Raw genomic sequence first — 12,847 nt, forward strand, 5'->3', positions numbered from 1 at the left:
GGTCAAAGACCCCTGCATTGAAGAATAACACAGTGGGCAAACTGTTACTTCTCTGTCTCTTTTTTTCTTACATCAAAATCTCTTTTCTGCCTCCGCTGATGATTTCCGGGTGAAGTTGCATGTGTGCACAGTTCATGGGTGGCAGTATGAGGTGAAGCAGTGGTTCGCTGGTTTTGCCAAAGGATTTGCAGCAGAAAGACTATACTTCCCCCTTTGTTTAAACTTCACAGCTGTTTCAATCTCAGAATCTGAAGATCCTTCCTCAGCTGAAGTATTATAAACACAAAGCTGTAGATCTTTGTTCTCTGTAGGACTTTCTGGCCCCTTTATCCTTCTGAACATGGCATCAAGTGAGTTCTAGGCCAAGACAAATGTTCTATGAAGGACTAGTGGATAGGATGGTTCAGGCAGAAGAAAAGACACATGACAGTTGTGCTGTTTGCTCTGTTTATTAGAGGTATATGGTCAAAACATTTTACAAGCTGCTGCTTAAATGTTTCCATTTAGAGAGAAAAATACAACACTTAAAAAACATTTACTAAGCTCAGCAGAGAACACTTTAAAGCCCCTGTTCGAAAGGCACTAAAGTCCCAGTTCTGATATCAGTCTTCCTTGTTTTCTTGCCACATGCAGACACAACTATAGCACAGACACCTGTTGTTACACACTTCAGCAGCTACAATACAGTTTTCAGTTGATGTGTTAGTTGAGCTTCTAGAGGTAATACCACTTAAGGCTGCTACCACGTGTTTTACACCAAAATGTAAGCAATAATATGGCAGGAAGTAACACAGGCTGTTAATTCAAAACACTGAACATTGTATTGATATAAAGCTACCATAGCTTACTTCATGTGGATGGCAGGCTCTAAGTTTGCTGTATTCTCTGATGAGTGCAGGTATCTTAAATATTTTCTAGATTAAATACATCATATTGCTGCTTTTAAATACATAATGTGGCTTTTAAGTTAGAATTCAGAGGAATTTTGTATAATCACAAGACAACCATTACATGATTTTTTTCACGTCTGCAAACAAAATTTACAAAAAGTCTCTTTTTCTTAAATAATAATGATAGTAGTACATTCAAATAATAGCATAATAGGTCCTTAGCATTATTGTGGTTGTTTTAAATAGCTTGTGATGTAGTGGTTCCTTGTAAGGGACAGTTTGACATTATATTACCTTTCATAAAAACGGACAAACCCTTCCTCTTCGTTCAAATACTGCAGAAACAACACTATCGTATATTGTCTTGATACCATGCTGGTGCCATAGTCATAATGTTAATTCTATCAATCATCAGTTAGTCCACAAAAAAGACAGAATTGTTTTAAATGCTGCACCAGAGTTTAAAATGTATGCCAACAGAGACACTTTTGGCAGCTTACAATGTTAGCTGTCTTTCATGGAAGCAATGTGCATGTGCATACACCTGTTGGACAACTCTGTCAGAGGTCAATGAGCAGAAAACTAGCTTCTGATGTGAGAACAAGCAGATTGTCAGCTCATCATCTGAAGCTGCGTCATTGCCAAATGGAAAAAGTAAAGTAATTTCAGGCAAGTTAACAACAACTTTTCTTCTAGCAGTTCTGCCTCTTTCCTGTCTTTTCTGTTCATTTGTAATGCGTTATATGGCAGTCTTTAGGTTTCTCTCACTCTTTTATGTCTGACCTCTTGCTCTTGATAATGATGATTTAGCTGCTACATCCATTCCCTTATCTCCCTCCTTTCCACTCATATTTCTTATGCTGCTACATGTGATTCCACCAGTCTCTGTTTGCAGTTTTCTGGCTGATTTTCTGCCCCCCCTTCTCCCATCTGGCCTTTCACATGACTATTCTTTCACACTGCCACATCACTTCCCATTCCACGCATCAGTGTCCTTGTGTCTAGGTTTTCCAGCCCTTTACCAGCAGCCACAACTCTCCACCACCATGTCCTGATAATTCTTCAGCACAACTCGGTCCTGAGAATCCAGGTAGAGCAGGGCAATGGGGCTGAGGGAAGTGGGGACACAGCAGGCCCGTGGCACAGCTCCATTCACAGAGTTTACCATAGTTTGAACCACTGCATGGCTGGAGGCATTCATGTGGTCAGCCAAAGGATAGCGACACTCTCCAAGGCAGAAGAAGGCATCGTAGCCGCTGGGTGCAATGATCCACTTGTGCCAACCAACATCATTGAAATCTACATAAAGAGGATGACGACGGCATCTACCACGAGAAAGCCGCTTCAATTTTGCAGAATGGCCACCGTTTCTTTTCACCCTCCCACGGTCACTCCAGCTCACCCCTCCTTTATCACTTCCCCAGCCCTGCAATAGATACCCCATTTTTTTTTCCCTCCCCCAGCCTTGGTCTCTATTGTGACCCTTGCTGCTGTTCCTGGCTTTCACTTTTGACCCTTTTCTTCCTCTCAACCTCTGGCCATTACCAGAGGTTCTCCTGCTTTGTTTGACTAAAGGCTCTCCATGGCCATCATGAGTATAAGTCACCAAGAGGGGTCTCTCCTGGGCCCAGCTGTGATCGTCCTGCCCCACAGACCTGCAAACCCTCAGATGTCCCTCTTTTTGTTTTTCTGCTTCCTCCTCACCTGCATGAATGGAGAAGTTCTGGTCAGGAAATGAGCTGGAACTGTTTTCAGGTCTAACCTCCAGGAGGAAGCCCAGGCTGCCGGTCCCAGCATGGGCTTTATGAAGAAGCTCTGCACTTAGACTAAATGCTTCCCAGAAACCATTTGGTTGATGACTGGGCAGGTCATTGTTGAGTAACCTTGTCTCCAGCAAGGTAGGCTCAGGATCTTCTTGATGCTTAGAGAGGTATAAGTTTAGTTTGTGGGGGCCAAGCCCCAGGGAGCGTCTGCCTCTGCGGAGAAGTCGAAGCTCAGCAGAGAGCACTGTTTCATCCTGAGGAATGGAGGATATATTGAAGGAGAGGTGAACTCTTGTATGATCCTTCGGTTTGAGACTGTCTCCAAGAGGCTCTGAGCAGAGGAGAGAAAGGGAATATGGAAGTTTAGTGTTGTTTATAGTTGGATTTAACACACATTTACCATTTGCAAAACCTTTAACGAATGTCAGCTGCAAGATAATTGTCAAGCTATTTATAAATACCAACAAATAATAGATTAGAAAAAAATATTTAGATGAATTTTTATCTTCACTGTATATATGATCTGAGATTATTGATAAAAGACTTTTTATGAATTATTCTGCTGGAAGTGAAAGTTTTGTTGAGCTGATATAAAATTGGAATCCAGTCTGGATTTGTGACAGGTTCTTGAGCTGACAATTTCTACAAAAGTAACATACATATATATATATATATATATATATATATATATATATATATGTTTGTGTGTGTTTATTTATAATAGACTTTCTTGCCAGCCACAATCACCTGTCTCCTGACAGTGGCAAGGACGAACAAATACAATCAAGTTTTCCAGGTAATGGATTAAGGCCTCTGGAAAGAAACTTGGACTAAACAGGATCATGTTATTGTCTAACAACTACAGATAATCCCTTTTATAAAAACTAATGCACTACAACTCTTAGTAGAGGTAAAACAACTGAGAGCATCTCATTTATAGATGTACATGTATACAAAAGAAATCATTATTGAACCTGGGTGAATAAGGTTCATTCTGAACACAGATGGGTGTTCAGGCATGAGCAGGAGTGGAAAAACAGTTTATGAAATAATGGCACAGATTAATGGAAATATACGTCATTGACAGAAATAAACTTTCAATAAGTTAATGAGGATGAAGTACTGACAAAAACATCTATATAAAAAGATCTTATCCAGTGCAGAACACAGAATCTGAATTGACATATGGCTTGTCTAAAACGGGCAACAACACCACAAGATCTAGAAGGTTGGTCAGGGGCAGATGGAGATCCATGTAGGCAGTAAATGGGATGAAAATGAAATAAGACCAGGTATAAGACCTTCAGAGGGCCTGAGGACAATCTTTACTTTACATGACCGTTATTATCAGGTGTGTTCAGCTGTCACTTTCTCAGTTTTAAGCAAACAGGCCGTTAAAATGGACATCAACAGCTGTTAATAAGACAACAATGTGTGTTCAGTGGAGACAAGAAATTTACTGCAAAACTTAATTTTCTTGTCAAGAACCCTTCTATTTGAGACTAATTAATGGAGCAAATGTTTGCCCTTCTGCTCCCTAAGACATGATGACAGGGTAAAGACAAGGAGTCCAGAGTGCAGCAATCATTATCAAAGACTAAAGTTTCTTTAGTGTGAGACATATGTATTTAAGCCTGCACTCACCATGCGACTCTACTTCAAATAGGGTTGTAGCCACCCTCTGGTTTATGGGGTATTATATACCTCACATTGGCTATGCTTGAGGTTTTTTTTTACTAGCTGGTAAGGTTGGGCAATTAAACCTGAATCATGTACATTTTAAAAAAATAAAATTATGAACAAGCAGTGGATCCAACTAAGAACCAAAGAAGCTATGCATACCCATACTGTACAGTAGTTATGTTTCAGATACATGCCCTGAGTTTGATAACCTATCTTACTCTAAATTGCACCAAATTTGCTATTTTAACCATTTGTAATGCTAAAGAAAACCTTAAACTACAGGGTGAGACCATTAACTCATTAGGATAACATTAACTATGGTAACAAATAAAGTGAGGTTATTGTATTATTAATTTTTGTACAGTTAGAGTTCAGCATTAGCAAGAGTTGCCCCTGCTGACCGTATATGATGCAGGTTTATGGTATTTTGTCTTTATTCCATTAAAGAGTTGCATTTATACCATCTTTGCAAGGAAACTATAAAAAGCCACACAGCTCCACTGGTAACTGCTGTTAGAAGACAAACGTCAATAGCATGAATCTGCAGTTACTCACCTTTTGACAGTCTAAACTCTAAATCTGTTTTAATTCCTGCATGCTTAGATAAGATGAATATATCCAAAAATCTTCCATAAAAAACTTAATCACCAACTTACCTCTGTGATGAAAGCTGCGTACAGTGTTGGCCTGCTGAATGTGCTGGCTGGGAAAACTAAATGAAGGGTCCTCTAGTAGGTGGTACTGTTGCTGGTGGAAGCGGTAAAGATCAAGAAGGTAGCGTGGCACCGGGGCTCCAGGCCTCGGCTTTGGTTGAGACTGGAGGCCCAGCCGGCTCAAGAGAAGAGTCTGGATGCTCTGAGCCAGATTGGAATCTGGGAATGATTGCGTGGGTGAAGGTGTGGGGGACACCCTGCCATGATTTATCTCTCTGGTGTCTTCACCCTGGCGACCAGAAGAGGCTTGAGGTAGCAGCAAGACCATGAGGAGCAGGAGGTTAGCAGGGAGCATGGTGGACCTGGAGGGAGGTGGGGAAGAGAAATGATGTGGTGGGGAAAAAAAGAGTGGAAGAAAGGAACCTAAACATCAAGAAAGAGACATATAATGATGAACGTTTTTCTCCTTGAGCTTTAGAAGTGTTAATAGAAGTGACTGATGCTTGACACAAAGAGAAATCTGCTAAATAGATAGTCCCTATGAGATGCTCCAGAACCCTGTATATCATAGTCTTGTCTTTTTCCTGGACACACTAGTTTCTCATTAGTCTTTAGCTTTCATGTAGCATATGGTTCAGAAATTTTTCTCTGTAAATTTATTTAGAGCTTAACACCGCAAGGCCCATTTATCTCACTGGTTAACTAAGCAGAAGTAATTAAGCAGCCTCTATCTGTAATTTAATCACAGTGTGTGGTTGTGTGTGACGGAGATCAGAGTTGTTTATTCAAAGCTCCCATCATTACTCAATGCCATGCAGCTGCAGTCTTGCATCAGTGATATACATCCCCTCAAACCACTAGAGAACAGGTATTAATGCATTAAGTTGTTTTCTTTAGCTGTGTAAGTGTGTGTGTGTGTGAAGAGGTGAAGAACACATGTAATATTTCTGCAGTTAGGTGACAGAATACATAAGATCATGGAAATTAACTGATTAATTAAAAAAAACAAACATACATTTTCCAGATAATTCAGTTGTCAACTTTAAATTGTTACATCTGCCATGTATCATCATTTAGCATCAGTTGGTTTGTCTGTCTGTTAAAAAATCTTTTTAGAAACACAGATCTGACTGAATACTGTCTGTCCAGAACACAGTGGCATGTGTTCTTACAAGGACCAAAGGGCGGCAACACATTATACCAGTTTTAAAATGACTGCATTGGCTCACCGTGTGATTTTAAAGTTCTTTCAGTAGTCTATAAGTGTCTTCATGGTCTTGAGCCTTTTTGTTTATCTGACCTGTTTTAAAATTATGACCCCTCGCAGACCCCGAGGTCCTGTGTTACAAGAGAATAAGCATGTGAGAATAAGCAAGAACTATGTAACTTAGGTTTACATAACCTTTTAAGTGAAAGAAAGAAAAAAAAAAAGGCCTCGTTCCATCACTATGGTTCTCATCTGTACATCTGATACATCTGAACAGCCTGCTGGAGAACCTCAGGGCTGCAGAGACTTTAATGTTTTTAAAAAGAGGCTCAAGATCTTTCTTTTAAGCTTAGCTTATAATTGAACTGTTTTTTTTATTAGTCTATTTTATTTGACTCATTTTATTATAATTTATATTAATTTACTTATCTGAATTAATTATGTACTTATTTATTGTAAAATCTGTCTTTTTTTTTGCCTGCTCGGTCTGCAGGGTTGTCACCCTTGTCTGTGTGGCTGGGGTCCTGCTCTGCCCCCCCCTCTCTCTTTCACTTATCTATCTATCTATCTATCTATCTATCTATCTATCTATCTATCTATCTATCTATCTATCTATCTATCTATCTATCTATCTATCTATCTATCTATCTATCTATCTATCTATCTATCTATCTATCTATCTATCTATCTATCTATCTATCTTTTATATATATATATATATTTATTTTTTATATATATTTACTTCTTTTATTTGGTAAAACAAGTTATTTTGATGGCTATAATCTTTAAATAAAATAAGGTACTTTTAAATGTTAACAAAGACCTCATATGAAATGGGGAGTCTGGTGTCAGGGGTTTACAGGGATCATATTGGCGTTTTCTTAAAAAAGATAAAGGTACAGTAGATAATGATGCAATGGTAACAAATCTCAATTTCTCTCTGCAGCAGCATCAGTTTTATTTACTTGATGTGGACATCAATATTGCTGATACAAGAATATTTTCTGAAATAATTTGGATTCCTCAGAAGGGATTTAAGTTTTCTTTTAGTTAAACTTGACTTAACTGGGAGGGTCAAGTCCCTCTCACTCAAAGCAAGTGATCAGCTTATCTTCCTCAATGACTCTCCTGAGAGCAAGAACCACTCAACAACAAACAAGGGTCAAACAATTACCACTAAGGGCTGGCTGACACCTTCCATCTTTGTCATGAAGATGTCAATAATTAAGAAAGTAATTACAAGCCAGAAAGGGTACTCTGCTGACCTGAAGAGGTCGAGGTGAGGTGTTAAAGGATCAGAGGGAAGGTGGATAACTTGGCGACAGACAGCAAAGGAGCTATCAATTAACTCAACAGAGTGGAATATAGATATTGTGGCCATAGTTAACTGGAGAAATATACCATTTTCTGTTTTAGTACAACTTAACAAATGATGGAAACATAAAAAACAACAATAAAAAAAGTAATTCAGAGATAAAACTTTTGAGATTTGTTGAGTTTCTACTGTAATCTATACATCATCTACAAATTGTTGGTTATTTCTCTGAGCCACTGGATTATGCTTGGTGGAAGGAAATTCATTCAGTTAGGAAGAATCAGTCTCCGTGCTAATACAGTGACAAGTTTTAGTAGCTGAATGAGTCCATTTAAAAATCTTTTTTATGTCTCCTGTAATGTCAGAAAGTTTCTGTGTTCTGAAAATTGTTTTTCAAAAGAACAAGAGGTTAAATAAAAGAAAATACATCTATTTTGTTGTTTGTAGAAGCACTTTAGATATGGTGTTATCTTTATACTTGTACAAGTGCTCACATATCTCTCTCTTTCTCGCCTCTATCTCTTTATTTCATCTCTGTAAGGGACATAGAATTGATTACGGACCCTAAAGTAAGATAACAGAGATGTTTATGGCACATAATGATGCTGTAATGACTGCTAATCTTGCCACACTGCCAGAAAGGGGGTAAAAAGAGGTCACAGGTGTGAAGGTGTGTATATTTTTACGCATGTTCAGTTGTGAAAATGTGTGTTGCTCATATGGTTCGTTGTTCAAAGGGCAAGCCTGGGAAAATAAGCCACCTCCAAGCGTGGGATTGTTGCTAGTTATCCATTAAACTCTTACAGCCCAACCCAGGGCTGTTTCACCTGAGGCAACGCAGCAGAGGACAATTACAGATTAGACATTCTGCTGAGCGGCCTCTCCCATATTCTGTGGAGGCTTGTAAAGCATATTAAGGACAACGCCACCTCTCTCCTGTACTTTCCTCACCTACAAAACCACCAGGTGACTGAGGTACAAAGGTTCGGGCGTCACGGAAGGGTGTGTCGCAACCTGTATTGGGCAGAGAACCAGATGAAAAGAAAGGAGGTGGGAAGCTTGTCCTTCATCAGTTTGAAATATACAACCGCTCTCTTCTCTAAGGGTGTCTGTGTTATGACTGGTTGTACCTAATTTAAACTGGGCAAAGTGGATCCTGGCCTAATTTAGCAGCTTTATTTGCCATGTCAATAAGGGTGCCACCCACTCTCACGTCAAGTCATTCCACTTTGCCAGCAAAACATTTCTGACATTTTTATGATTACACCCCCACAGTTCCTCTTTTTATCTGTAATGCTTTATTCATTTCCTGTCTGGCATAAGCCTGCATTGAATGTGTGCTAGTGAAATGTTAGGGGAATAATTTGTGTAATTTATGGTTGATAGATAAGATGAGACAAAAGTATGAAGGTCTGGAATTAAGCAGCATTTGTGCATTTCTTCCTGTGTGCATGCATGCAGCTCAGTCTATTAGATGTGACCTGACCTCAGACAGTAGCGTGACCCTGGCGTGCGACAGGCGAGGGTCTGCCCCATTATTTTCTGAACTCTCTGATTAAAACCTCTGACCTCTGTCCGTCTCTCTTTTTATCTGTTTATTTCAAACTCTGCTCGTTTTCCCCTTCCTCCTTCCTCTTTGCATTCCTTGAACTTTGTCCTTTTGCTTTGTCCTGTGTGTTGTCATACTGAACTGTGTGTACATGCTCTTTTCTCCTTACCAGCTTCTTTTAATTCAGCCTTGGACGTTCCTCTCATTAGTTCCCCCTTTTTTCTCCACTGTCTCTTGTCCTTCCTCATTAGAAATGGTTGTTTTCTCCTTTTCTGCATAACCTCCTTGTTACCCTGTCCCTCCTGCACCCTTTCCTTCTCCTCTATTAATGTTGGTCTTTTTTCCTAGTTCTTGAATGAATGGTGTTTTTGCGGAAGAGTGCAGTAGACTGTTGCCGGCTCGGGGGGGCTGGAGTGTCACTACAGCCAGCTGATTTATCCACCGCCGCTGTCTTCATGTTTTGCCAGGACCCTCAACTTTCCCTTCCTGTTGTTCTTCCCATGTTTCTTTTCCCAAAAAATCCTGCTTTCACTCTCCCTGATTTCTTCCCCCACCCCTCCTCCCAGCTCCCATTTTTCTATGTGGCCGTCCCTTTCTTTCAGAACTTGATACATACACTGTACATGCCACAGGGTTCATTTTTATTCTCTGAGCAAACACTTGAAAATGTTATGTTAAACACCCTCATTAGCCAAAATACAATGTACATTTCACACATTAACACCTGTGAACACTTTGGGATACATCTGCGCTTGTTGCTGCTCCTTGTTCACCACATGGATATTAAATGGAATTAACTGTGATGTATGACTGTACCATATTCCATATGCTTAACTACTCTTTAATATATGACCTCAAGCTGTGGAGCTGATATATAATGTGGGTGAAAAAGTTTTGCTTTCTTTACAGATGAACAGATGAAATCACAAGAAGAAAACTTCAGGTGAGCTGCTGTGTGGACTCCATTAGAGCAACACTAATTCATCCCAGCTGGACTGATTAGCAGCTGCTCTGCACGTCCACACACACACATCTATGCAAAGAACAGTGCAGGGTTTAAGCTTGCATTAACAGCCAGGAAGATTGAAAGCGTACAAGTATGTATAACTGTGAAGGAGTGGGGTTGTAAGGATGTGAGACAAATTGAAAATCCCTTTATAAATGCACAAACAAGCAATGTGCATACAGGTGCTGGACAGACCTGGTGATTCCCTGCTCCACCTGTCTGATCAGGTAATGTTTTTACACACAACTCATTTAGAAATATAAGCGCACAGTGCTTCACTCACATCTGTGTGAGTTTTAGAAAGAGCATCAAATGTCCATTCTCCTCAGTACAGGAGAGAGGTTTTGAGGTCTTTGTGTCAAGATGGTGATGTGGTTTACAGGAGGCCCCGTTGAGGCACAACACTTCACCGGCATCAGTGGAAACCCTGACGTCTGACCTGCAACTGTTGAAAGCTCGGAGGCTGCTCTTGTTGCACGTCTGACAGCTAAAGCGATGTGAAATACAGAACAAAATCACACTTCTGTTTTTTACATTAAAGCTGCTGTATGTTAACACTGAGGGCCAATTTGCATGGTGTATGCTAAGACTGTGGTGAGTTATGCTCTTTGAACCCATAATGGAAGCATTATCCTCAGACAAGTTGCTTACCGGACCAGATTTTGATTGAGCAACACAGTGTGCCAGCAGTGTATGCATATGTGTGTTTTCCCCAGAGTGACTAATGGTTTCAGCAGCACAGTTCCTGTGGCCTGTGTCTTGACAGACAGATGTGTATGTGTGTGTGTGTGTTTGTAAGAGAAGGCTGGGGATGTAGTACTCACGTCCAGGTGTGGTGGGATGTATGCAGAGTCCATGGTTTATCCTTGAGCTCCAGTGTTACGATCCCTCGGCTCGTGCTTTCGCTCCTTTGGACAGAATGGACAAAGTAAACTATTTACCTCTCTCTGTCTTTTTTTACCCCCTCAGAGCAGCCGATGCATGTCTCTCCTATGTGACTGTAGATATTGTTGCTTGCTCCATGTTTGTCTTTCCTCTTTGGTGCCTTGCTCAGCTTCTCATCCTGTTGTCACTGTCAGATAAGCAAACTCTTTAAAACATCTAGTGACTTCCCCTCTGCCTGCCTGACTTCTGCGCGTAAGCACCACTTTTTCTTTTTTCGCCTGCACTTCCACCCCTGGTTGTTTGAAACAAGTTGGTACTCCCGCTAGAAGTATCAGGAAGAAAATGAGTTGTGTGTCTCTATACTGTATCACCGGCAACAACTCCCTCTTGTTTCTAAGCCTCCTCACTCAATCTCTCTCCTTTCCTCTCCACTGTGTTCCTCCCTTTTGTATCTCCTCCCCCTTTCCTCCCTCTCTTTCTAGCTCTCTCTTCCATACACACACCTCCATACGCTTTTCCCCTTACACTGGTAAACTTAGTTTAACTCTAACTGACTTTCCTGGCCACTAAAATCCTTTAAAATAGTGATGTCACCAAGGCGAGCCCCAGTATCACTAACACACTTATCTCTGTCTCCTTCACACACACACACAGACAGACACAGATGCTAACTTACATTGTAATGTTCACTAAAAACACACCTTTACCCATACACATGCATATAATCTGGATGAGATATCCCCGAAGGTCAGCAGGCACAAGCAGACTGATTGTTTTCCACATTTCCTCCTTTAACAAACTCACCTGCTGCGTTTCATTGGCAACATTTTACTTTTCAGCCAACACGCTTGCCACTCCGTCATTATAAATACCCATGACACTCAGTAAGAGCAAACAGTTACAAAGAGAAGTATGAATGGATGACTCATAAGAGCTCATAAGAGTCACCACAGTTGAGTTTTGTGATTGGATGGAAGTGGACGTTGGGATAGAGCAAAAAAGGAAAAAGCAGGCTGTACTTCTCCATGATGGGTTGCAGCAAGGTGCATCTGTCCTTCCTGTGCTGAGCGGGTGGCGGGGTGAATTTGTATTCATGGCATGGGCCCATGAGAAAACGTCTCTTTAGGATGCATCGTCTCACATATTAGATCTCATCTGGAGAATCACTCACCCACGTCCCTCCACTCCTCCTCCCTGTCCCCTCCGCTGCCTCTAGGCCACTCTCACACAACACACAAAAAACTCAGCCACAGACCTCATTCATCCTGAGACTGAGTAATTGTACCACTGCAGCACAACTTTACACACAACTACACAGTGAGCATTTTTTTCTTTTTGCAAAACACTCACACACTTGTTTTCAGGGCTTTGGATGATTTTGTAAATTTGAAGTGCTCTTGAAACATGTAGTGCATAATGTTTGTACATTCTTACACCTTCACCTGGTGTCAGCAGCTGAAGTTAAAGCACCTGACCTAAATGACTGAGCACATTAGGTTAGTCTTGTGTAACCAAATGCTAATCCCTGAAAAAAGCTGTGAAGAAACACTAACTACAGCTGAACTTTGACCTCACAAGAGGGCTTTGGTTGAAAACAAAAATCTGCTTTTGTGGTCAGTTGACTTTTACAGTAAATGTTAATGTAATAACCATTTCCCACTTTATGTTCAAAGAAAGCCACACACTTGACCACCATTTAGTGTTCTATAATAGTACATTGGCTTACGAGCTTACAGTTACAAGAGAAAATGATCAAATCTGAAAACCTCAATCCATTTTACATAGTAGGTACAGATCTTGACATCAAAGTACAATTGTACAATTTGTCACACTAAAGTGAGCCCAAAATTGATGAGACCTTGTGAGTTTTAGTAACTGTGCCAAATTCATGCCAAC

At 40.5% G+C, this 12,847-nt stretch overlaps 1 protein-coding gene across 2 annotated transcripts; it reads right to left on the reverse strand.

The window, feature by feature from the left end:
* Nucleotides 1-433: 433 nt before the first annotated feature.
* bmp16 (bone morphogenetic protein 16) lies at nt 434-11,371 on the reverse strand. Of its 2 annotated transcripts, XM_041995412.1 has the most exons (4): nt 10,891-11,371; nt 8,463-8,525; nt 4,993-5,351; nt 434-2,984 (listed from the first exon to the last, which is right to left on the reverse strand). In XM_041995412.1, exons 3-4 carry the CDS (start codon nt 5,342-5,344, stop codon nt 1,909-1,911), a joined length of 1,428 nt encoding a protein of 475 aa, XP_041851346.1. In that variant the 5' UTR covers nt 5,345-5,351; nt 8,463-8,525; nt 10,891-11,371; the 3' UTR covers nt 434-1,908. The 2 variants fall into 2 exon arrangements, with proteins under 2 accessions (XP_041851346.1, XP_041851345.1); XM_041995411.1 differs by lacking the exon at nt 8,463-8,525.
* Between the last annotated feature and the right edge of the window lie 1,476 nt (nt 11,372-12,847).

This window comes from Melanotaenia boesemani, chromosome 9, assembly GCF_017639745.1.
Source record: "Melanotaenia boesemani isolate fMelBoe1 chromosome 9, fMelBoe1.pri, whole genome shotgun sequence".
Taxonomy (NCBI): Eukaryota; Metazoa; Chordata; class Actinopteri; order Atheriniformes; family Melanotaeniidae; genus Melanotaenia; species Melanotaenia boesemani.

Bases quoted from the DNA above. Each gene is read 5' to 3' on its own strand.
- bmp16 (XM_041995411.1), bottom strand. From the start codon at position 5,344: ATGCTCCCTGCTAACCTCCTGCTCCTCATGGTCTTGCTGCTACCTCAA. The intron at 2,985-4,992 runs GTAAGTTGGTGA...TCCTCTGCTCAG, and splicing joins ACGCAGCTTTCATCACAGAG to AGCCTCTTGGAGACAGTCTC.